Source organism: Cyanistes caeruleus, chromosome 1 (assembly GCF_971803275.1).
Source record: "Cyanistes caeruleus chromosome 1, bCyaCae1.hap1.1, whole genome shotgun sequence".
NCBI lineage: Eukaryota > Metazoa > Chordata > Aves > Passeriformes > Paridae > Cyanistes > Cyanistes caeruleus.
The window spans coordinates 131,854,267-131,879,445 of record NC_141701.1 but is presented as its reverse complement, the minus strand read 5'-3'; the positions used below and the strand labels follow the sequence as shown (position 1 = coordinate 131,879,445).

The window sequence follows — 25,179 nt, the reverse complement described above, 5'->3', positions numbered from 1 at the left end:
TTGGGACAACTCCTTCCTCTTCTCAGAGATGTCCTTTTGCAGATAGTATGTTTGGAATAAAGGCACAAACAAACTGAGGAGTAAATATACCAGTAAAGCTTTGGACTGTATCACACAACTATTCAACTTGGAATCTCCAAAGGGCGGTTCATTCAGGCTTCCTGAGATGGTTGTGATAGATAGCATCCTTGACTTGTAGACATCTGAAGTTAGGCCAGAGATCAACCGTGATGTAGGCAGAGACGCACTCTCCTTGCAGGAGGGATGGCAGCATAGGCAGGTTTAGCAGTGCTATCCCTGGCTCTCTAATTCCAGTCCCAAGGGCAGTAAAGGTGTCATTTTGCACAATTCAGCAATGTTCTTTAGACAAGGACCCCAGGAGGGTTTGCATGGCTTGTACCACACCCTGTTCTTCATTGCCAGCAACAGAAAGGCCATCTCCAATATGCTTTAGGTAACTCCTTTTGCTGATTTCTGGATGTATATTACATGTTGGGTTTTTTCTCTCTCAAACCCATTATTTACAGGATCAAGTTTTCCTTCTTTTCCACTGTTCCCCACATGAACTCTGTCCTAGGTGAAACTATTCCAAATAGTCTGTCACACAAAGTTTTATTTGAAGCCTTTAGCTATGTTATGCCTACAGAGACTTAGATAGTCCTTGGTAAATAGCATGGGGTGTTTTCAGCTCATGGCTCCTGTACAGGCATCTTGTACTCATTATGCCTTCTCCTACAACATCACTCAGAAATGTTGCTATTCCTATTTTTAATATTTAATGTAATAAACAGAAAAAAGTCTGGGTTGTCAAAGATCATACAAAAAGTTGATGATGATACTGGTAACTGACTTAGGAGCTTTTTCTTCTTCTTACAGTGCCTTTACTACAAGATTATTCTTTCTTCCAAAACAGAAACACTCAAAAGTTGTTAGAAGACTAGAAGTTCAGTTGTAGCAGCTTTAATATTAAAGATTAATGATTCATGCCTAGTAGGAGATCTTTAGAAATCTTGTAAAGCTTTGGGAATGTTTTCTGAAACAAAACAGAAGAACTACAGAGGCTGCTTCAGAGCTGAACGTTTTCATTTTGATGCATTTTTATGCAAGCTATTTTTTTCAATACTTTCTTCTTGACTCTACCTAAATAATATCTCTTTCAGTTAAATTAGCTAAACAAAGCACAGTAAAACAAAACTCTTTGAATAATTGGGAGCATTCTTAATTAAGTTCAGAAGTAAAAACTGAATGGAACTGGAAAGAACTGGAAAGAAAGGCACTGTGAACCAACAAGTGGATAAAGAATTTGCTAAATCGGCATTTTTCAGCCTCAAAAGTTCAATGGGGAGGGTTTCTGAATTCTAAAGAATTTGTTAAAATCAAGCAGACTCCCATGTACTATATCCAAAGTTCAATATGTGAAATTTCTTCAGGTCACATAAACTAAAATTTTCACTATTACTTAGAAGTTCAAGAAATGGATAAATCCAAGAGGTTGAAAGATAGTGGCTTAAATTATGTATGTGCATGAGGGCTCATGTCTTCTACTTCTGAGGACTAGATGCACAAATGAAGCTCAGGTAGGTTACATTCAATGCAAGTTATGTTTTGCCCTTGAGGAGGGAACATACTGTGTGTGCCCTTGGATGATGTTTGGGCTTTTACTGTCACAAACAAGTATATTTAGGGACATCTAATTGGTAAGACTCATATGTAACTGCACAGATTATTTCTGTTTCCACAAAAATAGTACAGCTGGTTTCAAGTGAGATTCCTTTGTTTGCAATTGTTTTCATGTTATTTGTATTAACACTGTTGCTGTCTCGGTCCTACCAAAAGAAAATAGTGAGGACACTGCCTAGTATTCTACAATGGCTTTAAGTCAAGATTCTGGGCATTATCAGACATCATGGTGTGGAGTTACTTCGTACTAATTTATAGTTATCATGTATTTTACAGCTATTGAGGTGTTTAATAAATGGGTAGATATGCTACCACTACCAAAAGGAGCAAAATCTCTCTCCACCAACATTTAAAGCTTGTTAAGAGGCAATAATGAACATCAGCAGGCTCATGAGTCAGGAAAAGGAAAGAAGAAAAAAGTAATCCATTGAATTTCTAAACTATTTATTGCCTTAGACAGAAGGGGCATTTGCTCAAGAAGTGATATGAGGGAACCAAGTAAGTGACAGACACCTTAGTTAAAAACTTAGTCTTGCTTAGGTTAATTTTATGATGTTCATTGCTGAGATATGATGATTTTTGGTTCTGTAAAGGTTTGGTTGAAGGGATTTGTTTGTTTGTTTATTTAGTTATGTGAGTAATATATTTTTATTTTTAAAATAACAGAAGTATTATTTTAAAAAATGTCATTCTATATCCTGAGCCATAGAGTCCTGAAGGGAGAACATGAGTCCCAGGCCTAATTGTTGAATCTGACATCCTGACACTGGTGGGAGACAACTGCAGTGTTGCCTAGTGGATCAGGGATATGACACTGCAAGGGATGCACCCAGTCATTGGCAAGGTGCAGGTAACCTCCCTCTTACCACACAGACTGTGGCACTCAGTATTAAACTTTACTTTTTGTATCATGTAGGCTTTAAATGACAAAATAAAAGTCTTTATGGTTTATGAAGCCCCCTTATTTTTTTTTTTTCCTCTGAGAGTAAGATCTGATGAGGGAGTAGACACTGTATTCTCAGTAAAAGATACAAAAAACCTTTAAAAAATGCATGATTACTGTTGAGTGCCATATTCAACCTGTCAAACAGAGACTGGGCTCCTTACTACTAGCAAGGATGCTCAAAAACAAGACTGCTGCTGAAATCATCTCTGTGGCACAGAGATAGTCTGAGTGCTATGGGCAGCTACATAACTTGCGTTAATGTGGAAATGTACATGGGCTAAACTCTGCTGATAAGATGGCTTAATTGGAGTTAATGGAGGTCCAGGAGTATTTGCAGCCCATTCCTAAAATCCTCATCACATAACTGAAATTGCTTTACAGAAAGTTGTCCCAGATGGTTACTAATTTCTCAGGCCACCTATCTCTGCTTTTCATGGTAGCTAACCCAGAGATTTCCAAAGAAATTAGGTTATTTACTTGAAATAATTAATCCTGATGCAACAGAATTCCTGACAAGCAACAGAGGGACGAAGGATTGAAGGAGGATGAAATTTTGTCATGCTGGATTTGAGCTGACCCGTCCATAAGCAAGTCATGTAACCGGACATTCCCATATGGGCTGGCCAGTGATATGGCCTGCAGCCAAAAAGGGGCTTTAGCAGGAACTTTCTGTGTTTCCTGCTGTTGATACAGTACTGACTCTGCAGTCCCGTGTTTGCACTTTAAAGTTCCCTAAATCTTTGTGCCAGGGTCAAGGCTCTGGGAAGAAGCTCAAAGCACTGCCCCTGAGAGCACAATAGGTGCTTTAACCTACTCCACTGCAGCAGGGAGCTGAGATAAAGTGTAATGGAAGGGCTTTTAGTATCCCCTTACTCCAGCAAATACAGATTGAAGGGCAGCAACTCTTCTCCCTTGTTTCCCTACTTTGTGAAGTTGTCTGGTTGGATTGCAGTGTAAGGCTGTGATACTCTGAAACTCAATGAGAGGACAGGGAAACAAGCGTTGGCATCATATTAAAGGCTTGTGGTCTGCTTTCCTCTCTTACCTACACAAAGCTAAGTTCTTTTCAGTTTCTTCTGTATGAAATGGGTTTACAATGACTATTTTTGCCTTAACGCTGAGGTAGAATTACCGAGTCCTTGTTTCAACTGTGTGCTCTTCCATTCAGCTGCCAGGAGAGGTAGCAGGAGAGCAATATCAAGAAAATGTTCTGCTCTCTTGATTAACTAGGCAACTTCTGAACCATTCAAAGCATCTTGCAGCCAGAAGCAGACTTAAATACAGCTTAAAGTACACTATTGCTTTTGAAACCTGGTAAAAGCTAATATTTCAGATTTTGGAAACTCATTATTAAGGTCACTTTTAGTTGTAATACTTAATAGGCTGCATCAAGTTCTTATATTTTAAATTGGGCCCTGAAGGCAGAATTTCAGATACCACCTCTTTTAAATTTACAGAACACACTGGAGTGTTTTCTTTGCTATCAGTTAACTCTACCAGTTTTACTAAAATAGGTTATATTTTTCTAAAATAGCTGGAAAAAATTCTGAACAGCCTCTGAAGAACAGCAGGGAAGGGGGATGTAAATCAGTTCTGACCAAGCGTGCAGTTGATAAAAAACATGAGCTAATCTGGCCAGCAGTTGAGCTGATTGTAACAGAACCCAGGTACTATATAAGGAGAAGATGTATTGTGGGACAAGAGAGCTTTAGTTACATGAAAAAATCGTTAGTAGTGGAGATAGTAGGATTCTGGGGAAAACTTAGAATCCTTTGTAAAACAGAATTTGCATCTCAAGAGAAATTGCTGAGAGAGAATTTTCTTGTACTTTTAAATGTTGACACATTTTAGTCCTTTATGCCAGTAAGACCTTATCTGGAATGTCATGGTTAACTTGTAGCATTCTGATTTATAATAGACCCTCATGAAATTCTTTTGTAAGTCTCAGCCCTATCTATAGAAAGGAAAAAATACTCTTAGCTATGTTAGTTCAAGCCCTGAGGTCTTAATTTGGTTTTGATCAGATTGTATTTAGGAAAAAAATCTTACTGAGTTTGATGATTTTTTTTTTTAATTTTTATTTTGATTCATGGAATGTCCAAGTGAAGTTCTCTAGATATGATCTATTAAATTCAAATGACTCATATGAATAGCAGCTAAGCTGCAGTAAAAACCAGATATATAATAGACGGTTGCAGAACCAGATAAATCTAAATATAGAAACAACTCTACTCATCATGACAGCATTTTGCATATCCTTACTATTTCTCAACATTTCAGAGTCCCTTTTTTCCCCCAGCATTAATTAATTAAAAGCAATTGTTTGGCTTAGTTTGCTAGATCATGCCTGGTGTTTAGCTTTGCATTTGAATTCAGTCTCTCTGGTGAGGGTCTAATATCAATGACGCTGTGAAAGTCACTGAGTTACCTTTGCTTTGTAAGAAGTGGTATCATCAGACTCTTAAGGGAGTGATATGGTGGAAGGATTGTCAAGATTCCGTTTCCCTCAGTTCTAGAATATGGGAGCAAGTATGCCAGGAACTTTCCCTCTTCCCTTCTGTAAGCCAAAACACTAATGATGCAGCAGAGCTGCTTTCAAAGTTAACTGAGGTTGCTCAGAGTCTTTTGTAGCCAGCTTCTGAAACCACCCCAGAAGACAAGAGCCACAGCCTCTCTGAGGAATCTCTTCTAGTGCTTAAGATTTATTCAGAAATTCCCTTGCTGCAACTTGTGTCTTGTTGCCCTTTTTTCTTTTGCTGCATACCTCAAATGGGAGTTTGGCACTCTTTTCTCTCTACCTATTGAACTTCATCCTATTGGATGAAGCACAAATAGATCATCCTTTGCTTTCTCTTTTTTGGGCCAAACACCTGCAAGTAGTGATGTATCAAAACTGTACGTAACATTCCAAGTGTTGGCTCCATGTCAGGGATATTCACATTCCTTTACCTGTATAAATTTATAGAATTATTTGTTTTATATGTTCGTAGTCACATTTTATACAAATATGGATAGATTTAGGTAATTGTTCACATCTGTGTATATACAATTATGTACAAATATATGAAATCTACATATTGCATTTTGCCTATATTTTTAATATGATGCATGTGCATAGATACATACACAGATATATCAAAATAGGTATTTAAAAGGGATTTGCCATCATGGATATAGGCACAGATGTGAGGGCAGGGTGTAGCTGAACTTGCTGCAGATGCCTGATTAATGGGCATCTGTGTTCATCAAGGACATACAGGCAAATAGGTCCAGAACATTTAGACACAATAGTTTTCAAAATTCCAATGATGAAAAGTTATGTGAAAGAGATGCAGGTGTATTACATAGACAGATATTTTGCTTTGACTAGAAGCATTGTTTTCCTGTGTTAAGTTTGATTAAAATAATTTCACAGAATTATAGAATCATTTAGATTGGGAAAAATGTCTAAGATCATGGAGTCCAGCCTTTGAATGATTACCACCTTGATTTGCTTTTGTTCATTTGAGTGTTTTTAAATTATAAAAGATGCTGCATTTTTACTTACAGTTTTCAAAAGCTGAATGAATCACACTAAGTAACTACCAGTGTTTACCCATACATCTCTTATGCAGATATGAATTAGCATTAAAAAAAAATTAGTAAGGGAAATATTTGTTTCGTGCCTATTAAGCTGTTTATAATGTGCTGAATTAGTGACTGAGGGGAGACCAATTCCCATAGAAAGCACCAGATTTACGCTAATGTGTGTAAATGATGGATTTGCACTAACACTTGTTCTAGATTCAGACTTTAATTCCTACAAGTGAATCTGTGCTATTGCTCTTAACAAAGGTTTGCTAAAACTGGGTCAAAGAATGCTGGTTTTAGTAATCATGTTTCTGTACCTCCAGAGCTGCTTCTGAAGCTGGATTGTAGGGCAGTACCATGTATAGGAGTCATGGCTCCTGCAGTAGAAAATGGGGTGCTTTTGGTTAGCTGAAATGGTATGAGGATGTCCTCATACCTAAATTTAAATTTATAAATCTCTCTTCTCTTTGCATACTCCTGGTTATCTGGGCCTTAGTCTGCAACACAGTCTTAGGGAGTATCATTATGAGTGACTCCAGAGCTGCGTCTCAAGCCAAATTTGCGAGTCATCCAGATTTGACCATCTGGAACAGCTCCAGGGCTGGCTCTGAAGCAATCCAGATGGTACTCAGGCACCCCTTGGACCTCTCTGTGGACAGTCTCAGGCATTGTGTGCCCAGCCCAGCTGCTGCTTTGTATTCTTGCTATCCTTGCACTAGTGTCACATATCATGATACAAGATAGCCTGGACTCCTTCCTAAAAGGGGCCAGGCTTTCTCCTCCAGAAGAGGCTATGTGAATGCAACCTGAATTCCCACCAAGATTTTGCTCCTCACAAAAACAGAGCTGTGAGTATGGTACAGTATAGACTTAGCCTGTGGGCCTCAGATTCCCATAAATAGCACAAGGAGAGGTATTTCCCTGTCATATAATGGTGTTGTCAGAGTACAGACATGCTACTTTTTGAAATTCATAGATAATGCTGCTTTGAGGAATATACAGTTGTTTTTTTTTCCAAACTGGATTGGGATTTATCTGGGCAAATGAATAGTCTTTGTCTGAGTCTAATCTAAGATGGTCATCTATGGCTACTTACAGTTGGTTTAAAAAAAAAAATAAATGTTACTTTAGGTACTTTTAGGCCATGATTCTTCTGACCTTAGAGTTCTGCTTTAGGGGGAAAAGAGCTGGCTTAGATCGTGTCCTCAGATGTAAGTGGGTGACTAGCTCAGAAGTGGACAATTGCAGCAGGGCACAGCAATGACAGCTTGTGTATATTCAGACAAGTTAGTTGTGTATGTTGCTTTATTTTGCCAAAGTTACATGAAAAGCAGTAGATGTTTTATTGCATTCTGAAATTCTGATTAGTTATTACATACAAAAGACTAACTGTATTTTAAGGCACAACCTCAGAAATTGTGAGTATGACTCCATAGCTCTAGCAAGAGTTCTGAACAAAAGTGATTAGAAAATTTCTACCAGAAGAGATTTATCTAGGGAAAAAAAACAACCCTATTTGTTAATTTGTGTGTCTATGGTATTTTTCAAATTATGTTATGATGAAAATCCCATGCCACATGATGAAGGATTCCTACTACAGTGCATGCCACTAAATGAGGTGGGATTATGTGTGTGTGTGTATGTACAGTTCTTGCAGATTTACTGGTAAATTCAGCTGTGGTTTGATAACCCTGCATACGGTTGTCCAAGTTTTAAAATTTAACTTCTTTTCAATGTTGGTGTACTTTGCCAATAGACAAGTATGTTCTTTTGATTGAAAATGTAAGCTTCTTTAAAGTTAGAATACTGGCCATGAGTATCCTCAGAGCCAGGCTGCTCTACAGCAGCCAGAGCAATGCTCTACAGCATTGGCTGCTGTAAAGCTGGCCATGGCTGATTTTCAAGCTTGCAAAGCTTTGTTTCTATCAAGATCCCATCTGTGTACATTGATCATATTAAGATCTGCTGGAGCATTAAAAAAAGAAAAAAGAAACCTTTAAAGTCTGAAAGGGTCTGACTTCACTGGAAAAAATAATTGAAAGTAGTGTTGCCAACACTAGGTAGGAGCTGGCAGTGCCTACCTTGCGGTGTGTCAAATATGCTGTCTCTCACATCCACACAAGTTTAGGCCTAACTTCAGTAAAATGCTGTTTTAAAATTGATATTTTTAGAGTAATTTTAAATTATACTTCCTGAATTTTTAAGAGCTAAATATTCCTGAAATTTATCTCTCTAAGCATAAACTTCAACAGTAGCTGCTGTAATTGGTGCAGCACAGAAGCAAATACTTGTATGAAGGATGATGTTTCCTTAGAGGCTTTTAATCTTTAAAACATTAATTCTCATTCAACTTTCCTTCATGCTTATTAGGAAAAAATACAGAGATAAGAATACCCTTGTTTTCCAAATATGATGCATTTTTCTTTCTAATTCAGTTTCTAACATTTATGAAGTTACCATAAGCTGAAGTCGGTGGTGAACTAACATCCTAGAAAACATTCAGGTATCTGCTGTATTCCCTCTGGGTAAATCCTAAGGAGTGTTGACTTTTTAAAAAGTTGGCAGTGTGTTTTCTCAGTTATTTAAAAATGTATGTAAATCCTTAGAATATGATCTGATACTACTTTTTATTAACATTCCAAGGTATACAGTATGTGGTTTTATTTTCACTTAGAGTGACTAAAAAGGATTGATTCTTCTGAAATCCCTCATGATAGGAACCAGAAACAAACATAAGGGAATGCAGATACAAGGGGGTAGGAGTAATGCCCTGCTTATTTATAAATTGAAAAGTTCATTAGGAATGACTGGTAAGGAAAGAGCATAGCTCATGAACATATGGGAAATCAGTTTACTTCAGAGAAGTGAGGGTGAAGGGAAGGGATGTCTGCTTTTTATTAAAACCTGAAATGCATTGTAATTGGCCTGAATCTTTGCCCAGATGGCTTCTCTTATGTTGACATCTGCAAGAGTGTATGTAAAGCAACATTAGGAAGCTGTCTCTTGTGACAGTGTGTACACATGTAATTCTGTTAAAAACTAAGTCCTTTGCTATCTGTAGTGTTGGTCTTTGAATAAGCGTGCTGAGAAATGTCATTTGTTTGACAAAAACTAATTATGGAACATGCTTTTTACATGGAAAGTTTCTACCACATCTGAGAAAACTTTTTAGGGCTTTTCACCTATTTTTGTAGATTCTTGTCCATTCTTCATCACAAATTCCAAGTAAACTTTTTTTTTTTTCTTCCAGGGGGAAACACAGCATTTTTTATTCCAGTCCTGTGTATTTTTTTTCTAAAGTTTAAGTGTAATTATTTTGCATTTTCATGTGTAAATTTAAGCTGGTTTCTGCTGACCAGTGAAAAGATTAAATGATAATAAAAAGTCCATTTCCTATTGAATGTGCTGGATAATGACAAGTGGATTCAATGTAATATATCTGTTTATCTGTTCACTTGTGTTAAATATAAGCTGTCAACATAGTGCATCTTTCTTTGTCAGACAACAGGAAAATCAAAGTCAATGGCACCAGGGAACCTATTGAATTTAAGACAAATCAGTGGTTTGGGGCAACAGTCAAAGCTCATAAAGAAAAAGTTGTGGTAAGTCTCTCACATTTGATATTCATTTGGAGATAATGTTTATTTTTATCAAATGTATATGTTTAATAGCTTTCTATGTGTACACGATGGAAATAACTCCCTGATTATGCATTAATTATAAAACAATGTATATAATTTAAAAAAAAACAGCCTATAAAATCGGGTTGAACTGATCAAGTGAAGATGATCCTTCACTTGAAAACAGCAAAACAGGTGAAAACAGGTGAATGTCATATTGTGGAAGTGAATGATATTTTTTTAACAGATAATGGACATATTTCAGAGATACACAGGAACTGATAGCTGTATGCTATAAAATGTTTGGTATTATGAAGATACATTAGGAATGTTAAATACAGAATATAGTGAAATTGCATGTATTTGAATGTAATGAAATGTTATGAAACCCAAGAACCTTTGTTGATGTTCAGTTAGGAAAACACCTCTTTTGTCGCATGTGCATTGCTTTGAGCAGCTATGTCACAGTCGTGGTGAAACAGCTGCAAAAAAAAAGCTGATAAAAACAGCTGATAAAAAAGCTCCAAATCAAGATGGCTGTCAAAATGTGGTATGTTTTCCAGTTTCACAGAACTTTTACCTGTATTGGTAGAGGGCCAGCAGTGGGCAGGTATTTTTATTACCTAGTAAAGTATTGGTGATGCTGCTTATACACAGACATGTTATATTTCCAATTGCATTAAGGTTTACATTAAAAACAGCACTGAAGTAGTTGTGATAAGAATAATTGGTTTGGTCATTAGTTTTTACAATTACTAGTTTATACAATTACCAAATAAAATTTTAACTTGGGATTTGATTAAAACTTCCAATTAGTCCTTAAATATTAGTCATAAGAGAGGAATACTGAAAGGAAATGCTTTCCCTTATATTGTATTCCTTGTGGTTAACCTACAGAAGGATTTTGAAATGAAACAGGTAATGAGTAAAACATCACCCTTTTCTGTTACAGAGCTAAGTAAACATAAAAATTCTAAAAAATTCTAAAAATAGATGAACATTTTTCATTTTCTGTACTATACTAAACAGTTCAAAAATTGAAATAAAATACTTCTTTACCCTCATTTGTGAAATCTTAATCAAGTGAGTTGAAAAACTCATCAACAGATGTGCTGTGTCTGTACTGACCAAATTTCATTTATTTGGGGTAACTCTTCTCAGAAGCTGAAACTGAGGTATAGTCAACACTTTGACTATAGGCAGGCAAAAATTTGGACAGCAAAGCTGGAAGGCTTTGTCTGTTAAACTTTGTAGGATAAGAGAAAAAGAAAATGTCATCAAACTGACAGGAAATTGTTTTTTAAGCTGCAGATTGAATAGTAACGTACATTAAGTCAATGTTTATGATTATATTTTTCTTTTTTCAATCCATTTGGCTTGATGTCAGATTTACCTAAAATCACCTCCACAGGACACATACTACTCTTTGCTGCACTCTGGTTTTGCTCTCTGCTTCAATATGCAAGGTTTCTTGGGCAGGGGTGTGTGAAGTGTCCCTGTTCCTTAAGCCATTGCTCCACAAGCTCTGACTGGTGGTAAGCTCTTAGTAACACTGTGGTTCATACAGCTGGTACTGATTGCAGAGAAGGCTAATACTATATTGTAAACAATAGCAATACCTTGCCAGAGGTAGACAGGTTTGTAATTGAAAGAGTAGGACAAGACAGGACATGAATGAAGGACTTATTTTTATCTTACAGAGGCAAGGTTGCAGGGAGAGGTAGTATCTTCATGCTCCCAGACAATGAAAAGTTTCAGGGCACAGGAAACTCTGAGGAATGACTTGCAGACCTGAGAGCTTATTGTTCTTATTTTTCTAATTATCTGGATTATCTTCAAAAAAGATAATGCTTCTCTCTACACAAGTTCTGTATCTTTTGTCTTTGCTCTCTTATGTTTGTAACACAACTGCTGTAACACGGAAGATTAAATACCTAGCCAAAACTTCCTTAGCAAAAAACTCTTCACTTATACTGTTGAATGCCTTATAACTGTATCCTATCTATGAAGATTTGAACCAGGGGGTTATAAGGAGGCAGATACTCTGATGATTGTGATTGATTATATGAATTATATATTGATTGCATATGGCCACAACCTGACAAATCTCCAGCTAATTGGGGTCAGTTCTGCTGCTATGCCCATTATCTTAGGACATACCAGGACAGAACTGGGATTGCCTTCAGCCACATATATGTGATATGCATCTTAAATTACGGGTTCAGCTCTTGTGCAATGAGCAGTAATAGAGCAAATACATTACTTGTGAAGCAGACTTAGAGGGTATTTGTAACATGGCTTAAATGTGACTTGTTATCCCTGCCAGATTTCACCTGCCAAGGGCTATAAGTGGAACATCAGTGTGCTTTTCAGGTTATAATAAAATTATATGAAGCAGTGGTTCTGCATTTTCTTCTGTCAATATCTTGTGATCATTGCTATATGAACGATACAACGCCAGAGAGAATCCTCGTACACAGCCTGTTAAAAACTACATTTGCCAGGTGCAAGAGTGTGTGAAAGTATATGTGTTTTCCATTTTGTGTTTCTGTTTTTATAGGCTTGTGCTCCTTTGTATCATTGGAGAACCCTTAAAGACAGCCCTGAGAAGGACCCTGTTGGCACCTGCTATGTAGCAATTCAGAACTTCAGTGCCTATGCTGAATATTCACCTTGTCGTAACAGTATGTATTAATATGAACAGTCTGTGTTGAAGGAATTGGTTTTGCACTGAGTGTTTTCATTCTTTCAGTCAATTCTTCACACCACTGAGTCTTGGTTGAATGAAGGTTACTATATGATGCTATTGCGTTGAATGAGGATGTAAAGGAAAATTAACATTAAACTATATGCCTACAATTGGATGCTTTATTGTATAATTGATTGAAAGAGGAGAAACTAAGTCAATTAAGTGTGTGCAGTTATAGTAATGAGCTATAATTGGTTCAATTTTTGTGGCTTTAAAACATAGCAAACAGATCTAGATAAGAAGCAGACAGCATATTAAACCAATTATTCATACTTATTCTGAGTATAACTGTCTTATCACAAGGTCACAATTTGAAGATCAGACCCTGCATAGAAACACACAAGCCTGTATCGTCACTCATGCTAATATCCACAAGAGCTCATTTGTGAAGAGCTTTCAGCATGGAAGAAAGCCATGAACACTAACACTGTTGTTCCACACTCTTCTCTGTGCTGTTCTGAGGATGTGGTAGCCATCTCTGGGCCTTGCTTGTTGGGAAATAGGGATAAACCACATGTATATTTAGAACCAGGTTCAGCTACCTAGAATTCTGCAGAAAATACGACACATTAGGTTATTATCAGTCATTCATCTTATTCAGCATTCTATGCTTATTGTAGTAGGGCTTTAAGCAGTGTTCTATCTTCCTTCTAAAGCCAAATCCTTGTCTCTGCATGGACATGGACAGAAAGAAGCTGAATCTGTAAGAAATGGTGACCTTAAGATCTGGTTTATGTACTTACTGATGTCTCACTGGGGCTTTGTCAAAGGCTTATGCCATTTGAAGAGAGAGTTCAAGTGGCTGTTCTTACTCTCAGTTTTGCAGTCCTGCAGTCGTCAGGCACTCTGGTGCACATAGAATTGCCAGAAGATGCATGCAAACACACTTTGCACAATTATATAAGGATTTGGAGAATAGAAATCAAAGTAGTTAGCAGCAGGAACATTGTTTTTTACCATGTACCCATCCTGACCCTTACACTGTGTCAAGATTTTTTGAGAACACCTCAACACCTTTCTTTTGTATTTATGACAGATCAGACTGTGATGAGCATTCTACAGTCCTGCTGAGGTTTTTACTTTTTTATCTCCAGTTAAATTAAAACTGAATCCCTGATAGTTGTTTCAAGGGTCCTTTCTTGGCAGTGGGAGGAGAAAGTCCCAAGTAGCAGGTTCTATTTTTAAATCTTCACAAGGGACTGCATGATTAGGATCTTGTAGAAGGTCTTGATTTGCTCTGCTTCTTCTAAAAAAGTATACATATTTTCACATATACTGGCAGTATTGTATTTCATAGCATTACAGCTATGAGTATCTGTGTTATCTTACACATGCACTGTAAAATCAATAAAATGCTTCTACTTCCATAATTGCAGGCAATGCAGATCCTGAAGGACAAGGCTTTTGTCAAGCCGGTTTCAGCTTAGATTTTTACAAGGTGAGATTCTGCTCCTGAAGTATTTTGACCAATTGTCATTGTGATATATCTGCAGGGTTCAAGTGCTGTCTCAGTGATCATGAGTTTATCTCCATGCTGTTGGATATGGAAAGTTTTGTGAAGTTGTTGCAAGTTCTTTCCTCCTTTTCAAGCTACAGACTCTTCTGTTTCATTAATAAAAAGAAATAATCAGCACCTGTTTATCTCCTTGCAGCATTCCAATCTGTCTCAGTCTGCCTCAACAGATAATTAAGCAAAAACTTCTATATCCTTCTGCCTCAGTCTCTCATCACTTAAAATGCTTTACTTGACTTTCAGGAAGCACTGGGGCATGCACCAGCTAGTTTTAAAAAGTTAAAATAGCCTATATAAGGATGCTTTCGGTGGCAGACTAGTCATTGAGTAAAACCATTCCCATGTGAGGGTGAAAGTGCTTAAGGGAAAGAGCTAGATTTTCTTGAATGCCAAGAGGGTCCAGAAACAATGTTGTGGGAGAAAGGATAAACTGTGCATTGTTGTTTATTATAGAACCAGAGCCTCAGGTAACTGACCATTGCAACTGTTTGGAGAGTTCTGCAGCTGCCTTGTATAATTCTCTTTAACACCTTAATGTCCTTTCATTGAATGTGAGCATTCTCTTTTTCTGTTAACTTTGTTTTGGTACAAATAAGCAGGAATTTTTGAAATGTTATGTTAGTGGTAAAATAAATGGCTTTTATTCAAGTGCAGATGCATAGGATGATTAACTTTTTTTTAACTGTGGATTTTCCTGCACATCCTTGCACCTACATCCTTTCCTTTTATCATGATTCTGATATTATTTTGGTCATTTAAATTGTTTTTTTTTTCCCCATGCATGCTTAATTTTACTGTGTTCTTTTGTTGTGTAATTTTATTTAATTCTGCTTTTTGTAGAATGGAGACCTGATAGTAGGTGGGCCCGGTAGTTTTTATTGGCAAGGTATGTTCATCTGGCTGGTTAACTGGATCTAAGAAGTGATGCAGAAAGTCTTATTGTTCTAGATTTCCACTGTTTTGTCAATTTAATATAACCAGTCTCTAACGTAATTTTCAACAAACATAAATCAAAATAAATTGCTTAACAAGCAACTGAGCATAAAAATAAGCCACGAAAATCCAGGATGTAGGTTGTATAGGACGTTAAACAAATACAAATAGCTATTTTTATGATGGCATTTTAGTATATTTGTCACTTAATTAATAAGTTGAAATTTTCCACAGAAATACTGAAAGTTTAAGAATTTCTAGTATTTGTAGAGCAAATGTATTATTTTAAAAATCTTTGTTACTGTTTTTTAACACAACTTTTTCTAGCTATCTACACGTATTTTAAGTTAATTTGTGGCATCAATGTAGGTTCTAAGATGTAGTTTCTCGTGTAGATAAATGCTGAAATTGCTTTGGTAAAGGGTTAAGAGGTTATTTTTGTAATGTGTTCTTACATGTATGATCTAGCTGACTCCCAGCCTCTGCCTACCAGCATGCCCACTGTCAGCCTCTCTGATGTGTGTTTTTGCATTTTTTTTAAAGAAGACCTAATTGATTGTGATTGTAGGGAGTTCATAGTTTTGAATTCTCCATTGAGAAATTACTTTCATTGGTCTACTACATTAGTACAGTGCAGTGACATTAGTTTGAATTAGTACATTGAAATGGGTCTGGAGGTGTTTTTGTAATTGTTCAATAGAGGTTCAGTCCCTTGTTTTACTGATTTATGTGGTGTACTCTTGAGACTTCCAGGGTAATAATGGAGAAAGCTTGAGATAAGTTATCTACTCTTTGCATCTGGACTGTATTAGTGTCCTTTCTGCTCTGTTCTGGTGTTATGCTAGCCCTGTTTTATAGAATCTGGCCCTCTTTTAGTCCCTTTCATTTATGAAGCTGTTTGAATCCAGGTCAGGTAATCACTGCAAGTATTGCGGACATCATTGCAAATTATTCCTTCAAGGATATTCTGAGGAAACTGGCACGAGAGAAGCAAACAGGAGTGGCACCACCTTCATATGATGACAATTACATGGGTAAGATGAGTTCTATATGAGTTAGCAATATGGTCTAAAAGGATGAGTCTTACATAAATATGAAAACAAGCCCTACATTACTATTGTCACAACTGTGAGAGGATTTGAACATGTCTGGCCTTAAGCACAACAGCAAATCTGTAGCTTGCTGGTTACTTCAGTGAGATTATTAACATTCCTAAAATGATGCACAACAACAGGGTTTGAAGTTTGATATCTTAAATGGCTTTTTAGGGTCCTTATTATTTGATGTTAAATGATTAAGCAGAAATACAAAATTTTTCCATTTATGTATTTTTCCATTGCAAGATGATAGATTGAACTTAATGTAATTAAAGACAATTTCAATTTTTGTTAGATAAATTCAAATTCAGTTCTGTGGTATTTTGTACTACACAAATATCCAATTTATTTTCACTCATATTTAAAAGATACAACTGAAGTAAGCAATAACAAAAGTCAATTAGAAGATAATATGTAATTAATAGAAATAAGGCTCCTTATCTACTTTTTATTAGTACTGATCTCTAAGAATTTTCTTGATATTCACATGTCTCTGCAAGTAAAGCAGGTTTTTCTTCACACAGTTATGGAAAAGATTCAGTGGAATTTGAAGGCACGACCTTGCACTGTTGCCCATAGATTTGAAATTAAAATTCCTGATAGAATGCAAAAGTCCTTTACTGTGACAGTAATAGCTATCTCACAGGTTTACTAAAGCTACAGGAGCTTTACTCCATCTTTAGAAATCTGTTTTCCATAGAAGGCTCAGCCAGGACACTCACACATAACAGTATAATAAAGAAGACCTGAATTGTGTCAATAGCAGTTAGGGCAAAACACCATACCTGGTGGTTTTTTCAGATTAATAGTAAGCATTGTTGATTTAGAAACTCATTTTTTGAGAAGTGGGATCAATTTCTTATACATTCAGACCTACCATTCATTTAGTCATAGTGGTGTGATAAACCATTTTCCTTTTCTCCACACAGTTTTAGCATACTAATGCTAGAAAACTTGCATTCAGCAGATCCATTGAACAGACAAATCTGTTGGTCCTTCCATATTTTTTGAAAGAAATTGTTTATCGAGTTGGGTTTTTTTTTTTTAAATTATCTTTAAACAGGATACTCAGTGGCTGCTGGGGAATTTACTGGGGATTCTGAACAAGGTAAGCACATATCTACTCGAATGAAAACTATACAGCCATGCACTTAATAAATTCTTTGTTTTGGGTCTCTACACAGGAGCATACCTATTATCAATTTGAAACACTGGTGAGACATAAGCTATCTGCACTCAGTATTCTCAGAGATAATTATTTCCTTAGACAGTATAACATGACAGAATTAAAATAAAATAAAAATTTGAATTCTACTACAGGTAGCTTTCTTGAGGAGCTGAACAGCCCTGTAGTCTAGACTCACAAAGCCAATAGGGACCTTGTACATTCCCACAGTAAACCCAGTGCTCTAGAACTGCTGCTGCTTAATCCCTCTGAAGTTAAAGTTGCCTGTCCTGCATTATGAAGGATTCAAAAATTAAATGAAAAAACACAGTTTTGAGCCAAACTATAATATGTGAAAAGAGGTACCCCTGGTAATGGAAGGCTACATTTTTGGCTGCTTTTTTAATGCATACTCAAAGTTTTATAATGGATGATTTTTGAATCATTATGTCATGTGAATGACTGGCACAAAAATAATGCATAGTTGGCTGGCTCTAGTATTCATCCTGTGTCATGCCTTTGATAGTACTTCCATTTCCCCTTGAGCAAACACAGTCAGAGGGGAGTATATGATCCCAGTGAGGAACAGAGGAAGGCTAGGTCAGTACAAGCAGGTGGCTGAGGTGCTCTGTCATCTGAAGTTCCTGCTGCTGTCTTCTGATGTGGGTATGCTAATGAGGAAAGGTTTAGATGGCAAGACTGCAGGCTGGAACTTCAATTTTTCCTTCTTTTTTTCTTACTCATTTTGTCAAGCACTTACATGGCATCAAGCAAAATAATGGATGAGATAAACTGTTGATAGGCAAAAAGAAAAGAGGTATTTGTAAGAACAGTCCTATATAGCTTCTGTGTTCTAGTATGTGATGCCATAACTAGTTCTCATTCCATCAATACACAGCTGTCAGGTACAAAGCTGAATTGTAACAAGACCTTTGTTGTATTGTGCAATGCTAAGTAATGCTAAGAGATCCATGGATGTGTGTATTCAAAAGTCAGAGTGTAACATTTTGTGCGAGTAAATGAACTGAATGAATGCTACAGTCTTATGAAATAATGACTTGAAGGGATTTATAGGTCTTTCTGATACAGATCACAAATCAAAATCCTAAGAGATTTGACATATATATATCTAGGAAGTTTTAAGTGGTGTGGGATTGCCACAGTTCACTGTTGATCATTTATCATTTCAGAGCTGGTTGCTGGAGTCCCAAGGGGAGCACAGAACTTTGGCTATGTATGTACTGGATCTTCATTTTATAGTTTTTATAAGAAGGCAATTAAGCTTTTTGTGAGAGTCCTAGGAAATGCTACATTATATTTTCTGTCTCTTTCATACAAAACTTTCAAATCGAGAAAACTGCCACTGACTTTCATCCTCTGGCTTATCTGGGTGGGTTGAAATGTCTTTATTTGTTTGGGTTTTGAATGGTAAGTGCTTAGTCTCTTCTGAGGTCTGTTTTACAATAGGCAATCACAATTACAATTACATGGTCTGAGTCAGACTAGTATCCCTATAACCACTGAGTGTTATCAGACCTAAGCTCACCCATAGGTTAGCATATTTTTGTGCAATGCTGTGTCCACAGTGCAGAGGAGTCTGAGTTCAGATTATTCATACCCATTGTTTACTTGCACTGCTGTAAGTGTATACACTGAAATCCAGGTGCAAAGAGTCATGATATGCAGTTAGGAGTGAAGGGAGAAAACAATATACATTTGTGGAAGCAGCTTTTAATTTGTAGGAGAAACGTTCCACAGGTAACCTGACTGGGAAAGGAGATCACAGCCACAGACACATTCTCTAGTTTTGTGGACCCCAAATTCTTTGAGTCTCTGGGGCTTGTTTTTAATTATTTTTTTTTTAGGAAAAAGGTGCGTATGTATATATATTTATGTATTTATGTATACTTCTTTATGTTTTAAGTTCTTGCTTTCATGCCTAGTCACTGATTAGTTGATAGTGTGTGATTTGCTGTTGTTCAGATCTAGCAAGGATGGGAAATACTTTTCCCTATTTTTTTCATGGAGAACCTGAGGGTCATGAAATCATAGCAATTTGTTCAAGATCATACAGGAAAACTGTTGAGACAGAAAAAGAACTGTTTTTTCTTGGCTACTTGGACTATATTTCAGTGCGTCAAGTTCTTTTGCAGTGATGTCATGCTGTAGCATCTCCATATGTGCTTGAAACTTTCCTTATTCTTTCATTGCCAGGTCTCAATTATTAATTCTTCTGACTTGACCTTTATCCAGAACTTCACTGGTGAGCAGGTAATGTAAAGCAACTAGGAGATGAAATATTGTATCTCTAGAGCTTCAAGGTTCCTTAATATAGTTTCAAGAATATATAAAATGGGGTTTTTTTGTGATAATGACCATAAAAACCAAGAGGATTATCAGGAAAAGTCCTTACATTTTATATCGAATATAAAAGCCTATATGTTGCTTTTTATTTTCAGATGGCGTCCTATTTTGGGTACACAGTTGCAGTATCTGATGTTAACAATGATGGGTAGGTTACCAAATACATTGATCTCCCCTGAACATTAATAGAAGCAATGGCTGATATTTATTAATAAATGTAGATTTTCAGGTGCTTCATACATCAAAATGCTTCCCTTGGATTCTCTGCTTGTCTAATTTTAATTGTTCACATAGAATTATCTTTGTGCAGTCACAGTGGCTATGAGTATTTTCAGGCCTTTCATCTGAATATTTATTCAAAGCAGTGTGTCAGAGTAGTGTCCAGAGTCCTAGGAAACAGATCCAGGTAGAAAAACAGTGAATAAACAGCACTAGCTACCATGGGGAAGAGATAGGTGAAAGTCAGAAGTTCATTGTCCCGTTCTCAAACACAGGAAAGTCTTCTCATCCATAGCATCACTTCTCAGTTTTAAAAGCCTTCTAGTGTCATCAGCTCTTCTTTCCTCATTCCAGCACCTGCTGGTTGGCTATCCATTTTTATCATCCTGAGGACCAACAAGTGTCTGTGTCCCATAGCTGTTACAGCAAGCATTGTGGATGTCAGAGGAATAATGATGCTCCTAGGGTCATGATACTTGGGGGTTTCAGGCTGTGTTGAACAAAACCCTTGTTAACTTTCAAGTCATGTAAAGTCTTATTAAATATTTAGAAGAGGACTTTGGGAAGAGAATATTTATAGTAGCTATCTAAAAGGAGATAAAGATCCCTGAAACTCAGAGGCTTGGAAGTCTGCACAAAGATGAGCCAGGACAATATTTAGAGATGTAATGTACTCTTGCTTATTGCAAATCATCAGATGTGTCTACATCATATTTTTTCTTGTGATCCTTTCTTATTAAATGCTTAAACATAGTGCATGAAATAAATTTTCTGGGCTAAGTCAGTGCTTCTCATCAGTGACTAGTGACCTGTTAAAGACTGAGTTTTACAAGAGAAGAGAAAAGTATCAAGGTGGTAAAGCGTTATTGCAGTTACAAAACAAAACAATAACAGAAGCTTCAGCAGTTTTCATGGTCACATCAAATAGTACTCAAATCTTTCCAAGTCTCTGAGATCAAATTTTGTCATAGTATCACAGCTTTTGAAAATTTCTGGGTTTATGATATACAGAATCAGAATTTATTTAGTCCTACTGATGCATTACAAATGTGAAAGGGTGGAAAAACATTAATCTAAGGTTCGATAGACATTCATTAGACTTTCAGGGAACTTATAATTTAACTTCTCACTGAACCAAACTATTTCCTGTACAGGTTATTTCCTGTTAACCATAGGCTTGGAAGGTCTCATACTTTCTGTGTACCTCTAAAACCACAGTTTATGTCAATAATATAATCAAACTGCTGCTGAGGCTTGTGTGGTCTCCCAGTCTATATCTTAAAAGAAATCTAAAGACTCTTCCTGAGATCCAAACATCCCACAGAAAAGAAAACATTAAAAGCTCTACTTGATAAACATGTCTGATTAGATATGTAGTCTGTCTTTGCTGGTTTGCACATATAATCAATAGAAATATTTATCTGAAAGGAAGAGTAAAAGAGGGGGAAAAAGCAAAAGGGAAATTGACACTTCAAATTCACTTAGGCATATTTTTCAGCTAAAGATGAGGAAGTAGTGGTGGCCTTACCAGTACGAGAAACCTGATTAAGTTATTTGCTGAAAAAAAAAATACAAGATCATTAGGAATGGTGCTTTGCTGTAATAAGACTCATGATATGGCTCAAAGAATAGGCTCATCTTAGGAAGAAAAAGCTCAGCCAGCAGACCTGGCCCAGCAGCTCTGTGGGTATTCCAAAGTGACTCATGCAGTTTTATCTGCACCACATCAGGATTGTAGGCAGAACAGGGAAATTGAGGATACTGTTTGAACTACCCTTTAGCTGCCTGTTGCTAATAATGAGAAATCCACAATGAAACTTAACAAATCAAGCTTTGGCATCAACTTACAGGCTGCATTCCAAGTAAAGAGAGAAGAGAATACTTTCAATTTAGTCTGAATTAGTCCAATAAAAATAGTGAAATAAACTGTTTACTGTTTTTTTTTTTATTTGGCCTATATCAAAGCTTTCTGTAGTTATACTTTGACCTCTTGACATTTCCCATATTCCTGCTTTTTATTACTCTGCAGGATACAAAGGAAGGGCACACAGTCTCAGCAGGTGGTCAGCTTTGCACTTTTTAAAGATTTTTTTTTTTTTTTTTTTCAGAAGGGAAGTAATAATGGCTGGTTACTTTTCTGTGCTGGAGCAAAAATTAATATATAATTTATGTTAACTCTAGTGTCTTAGTGCAATAATGAAATCTAATGAACCAGTTCAAAATACCACTGAACTGCATTTCATGGTTTAATATTGCTGTCCAGGGGCTTTTGCTTTTATTTACTCATATGGCTTTTTTCAAGTAATCACATCAAACTGAATTTGACTCATAACTCTCAATTTTGTAAATACAAACTCCTACAATTGAAAAGGCCAACTGAAATATCCTCTTTCACCAACAAAAATACGTAATACTAATCACATAGGCACTTAGAACCCAACAAGTACATACACCCTCCCCCTTGCCCCCTTGACTGCTTGTTATCTAAATAATTAAATTGTAGAAGCTGGGAGGCAGAACTGATTGTAAAGTATGGTAAGCAGCAATTGTTTGCTTATTTTACCCACTAAAAGAGGAACCAAAAGTAAATGAGGATCAGAGAGAGTTGGGTAGCTGACAAATCTTTCCTTTCTAGCTATAGTACACTTCTGTGACAGCACAAAAAACCCAAGTTCTAATCCCAAACCTCTAGAATTGCCTAAAGGAGAGTTCCCTCTTGCAGAGGACTTGCTGAAGCAGTGTGCTTTGATCTACAGAGCTCAGCTCTGAAAGAGAAGGGGGAAAATTGAAGAGAGTGAGGAAAGGAAGGCTTTGGTGCAGGCAGTACATATGAAGACCTGGAGGGAAGGCAAACCAAGTGCTGTGGGTGCTCCAGGTGGCTCTGCTACCATAACCAGTTGAGAAATAGGTCAGTATATTAGATGACTGTCTTCCTTCCACCTGTCCCTCAGTACATCAGAAGATGAGCCATCTTAGCTACCAGATTCTGGTCCCTTCTCCTTGGACTGTTCATGCATTTCATACAATAAATTGTCATTTATTTCAGCAAAGGTGAAATTTTACCAGAAAAATAACCCAGCACTGTGCACTTCTAGTGGGGACGCTGTGCTGGCTGTTCAACAAGCTCCAGCTGCTGTCTAATTGCTTTCTGTATCACCTGGTGAATCTTACGTTCTGGGTTCTGCTTAAAGAGTTTTAGTACACAATAGATAGTCTGTGTCACTCTTTTCACCATTTTAGGCACTCTAGATATTGCTCTATGGACCAGGGTTTTAAAGGTATCTGGGTATCTATTACATCAGTGTACTGGGAGCTTTTTGACTTTCGTTGATTTGGTTCCTTATCACCTCTAAAAAAATCTTCCTTTAGTCTTATGATTGCTCATTTGTAAAATACTTGAGGGAGCCAAGCTCATCTTTTATTACAAGGTTTCTACAGCACTGAACTCTGTGAGGTCCAAATATGCTGGGAATATCTGGACTGTGAGGTGCTAAAAGAGGAATTGACGTTAGTCCTACTGTATAATGCTTTTAGTACATGGCATATGTAAAATAACTTATTTTTAAAGATCACTCATTATTTCTTTTTGTCATTGTTATTGTTTCATGGCAACCATTTCAGCTGACATTCTGTCCCAGCCACAAACTTAGTAGAGGAAGACTTTTAATGTTCAGTGTGGAAGGAAAATCCCACCTTTGAAGCCAAGTCAGCATCTGCTTCCTTCCTTTTTTAGTTATTTATGCCGTAGGGTAAAATCTAACACAAAAAATAGGACAGCTATACCAAACTGACCTGACATTTGGAATTACACTTTCCTTTATGGTAACATACTATGAAACTTAGTAGAAAAATAACATGCCTAGAAGTATTTTGTCACAACTTATAGAATGTGAAAATTCTACAATGTAATTAATTCTTTTTTTCTAGATTAATTACTCTATGCTAAATCCTACAGTGTGTATCTTGGAATCATAGTGTACATAATCATACAGATTTTTTTTTCTATCAGGATTAGGAAAAAACAATGTAGTGCAATTATACTGTTTGGTTTCCTAATAGATAAAGTGTCGTATTGGAAATATGACAAATTGAGAATAGAAAGTTTTCTGTGAGTTTTACAAGTTTGAAAAAAAATTCACATTAGAGCAAGAGAATATGTTTTCCAAATTAAATATTCTGGGATCATTCTCTTAATTGATGCTCTACTTGTGTTTCACCTATGTTACACAATAATCTGTTGTAAAGTGTCAGGGTCTTTTCCTTTGGTCACTTACTGATGTTCAAGTTACAAAAACTAGATTTTGTACAAAAATTTGTCTCTCACTAGCACTGTTAGTGAAACAGATCTACAGAATTTGTTCTAGTGACACAAATTCACTCTTTCATTCCTGACTTCAGCATCATCAATTGCAAAGTGTAAGTTTTCATTGTCTATTGTGGGCATGAATTGAAGTACAAGAAATTCCATTTAAACCTATAAGGAAACATTTTGGCTGGGATGATGATCAGACACTGGAAGTAGTTGCCCAGAGAGGTTGTGGCACCTCCATCCATGGAGGTATTCAAAACTGGACTGAGTATAGCTGTGGACAGCCTTCCCTAATTGACGGCTTTGACCAAGTATTTGGACTAGAAGTGCCTTCTTACCTCAGTTAGTCTGACTGTATGATAATTATCAGCTTCCTGTTTAGAAAATGTATAAACTGTGTCATTTACACTCAGTCTCTCAGTGACATTGGCTTTTGTTTTTTTCCAGTTTAGATGATATCCTAGTTGGTGCCCCTCTTTTTATGGAACGGGAATTTGAGAGCAAGCCTAAAGAAGTTGGGCAAGTTTATCTGTACCTGCAAGAAAGTGCATTCCTCTTCGAAGATGCACAAATTCTGACAGGCACTGAAGTGTTTGGCAGATTTGGCAGTGCAATCACACACCTTGGAGATCTCAATCAAGATGGTTATAATGGTAATTTGTATGTAATGTAGTGTATCACTAACACTGAAATTACTCATGCCTAAGCAGCAAATATTTGGTTTGTGTTGTGCTGGAAAAGGCTTTTTAATATATTTGAAATTCATGAGAATTTACACTAATGCTAATGAAACTGATATTGAGACAGATCATGAAAAGCTGACTGATGAGATGGTCATATTGACTACAGCATGATTTTTTTACTAAATATGTTTGTTGAATAAAATTATATTTTATTTTGTAACTATAATAACATTTAATTACTTTGTTAAGATGTTTCATTTTTTTGAAAGCAGAGTTTTTCCTTTCCTCAAATGCTTGAAAGAGTTTGATAATTGGATGAGGATCAGTACAT

At 36.5% G+C, this 25,179-nt stretch overlaps 1 protein-coding gene across 3 annotated transcripts in view; it reads left to right on the top strand.

The window, feature by feature from the left end:
• ITGA8 (integrin subunit alpha 8) overlaps nucleotides 1–25,179 on the top strand; it is a 112,330-nt gene that overhangs the window by 1,872 nt on the left and 85,279 nt on the right. For 2 of the 3 annotated variants that reach the window (XM_086858863.1, XM_086858870.1), the window contains exons 3-12: nucleotides 9,698–9,798; nucleotides 12,377–12,500; nucleotides 13,942–14,003; nucleotides 14,919–14,964; nucleotides 15,920–16,045; nucleotides 17,172–17,216; nucleotides 18,464–18,507; nucleotides 19,488–19,544; nucleotides 19,733–19,785; nucleotides 24,613–24,818. In XM_086858863.1, coding sequence (XP_086714989.1) covers nucleotides 9,698–9,798; nucleotides 12,377–12,500; nucleotides 13,942–14,003; nucleotides 14,919–14,964; nucleotides 15,920–16,045; nucleotides 17,172–17,216; nucleotides 18,464–18,507; nucleotides 19,488–19,544; nucleotides 19,733–19,785; nucleotides 24,613–24,818 — 864 coding nt within the window. The remainder of the gene's footprint in view (nucleotides 1–9,697; nucleotides 9,799–12,376; nucleotides 12,501–13,941; nucleotides 14,004–14,918; nucleotides 14,965–15,919; nucleotides 16,046–17,171; nucleotides 17,217–18,463; nucleotides 18,508–19,487; nucleotides 19,545–19,732; nucleotides 19,786–24,612; nucleotides 24,819–25,179) is intronic. The other variant, XM_086858877.1, reaches the window with a different exon arrangement.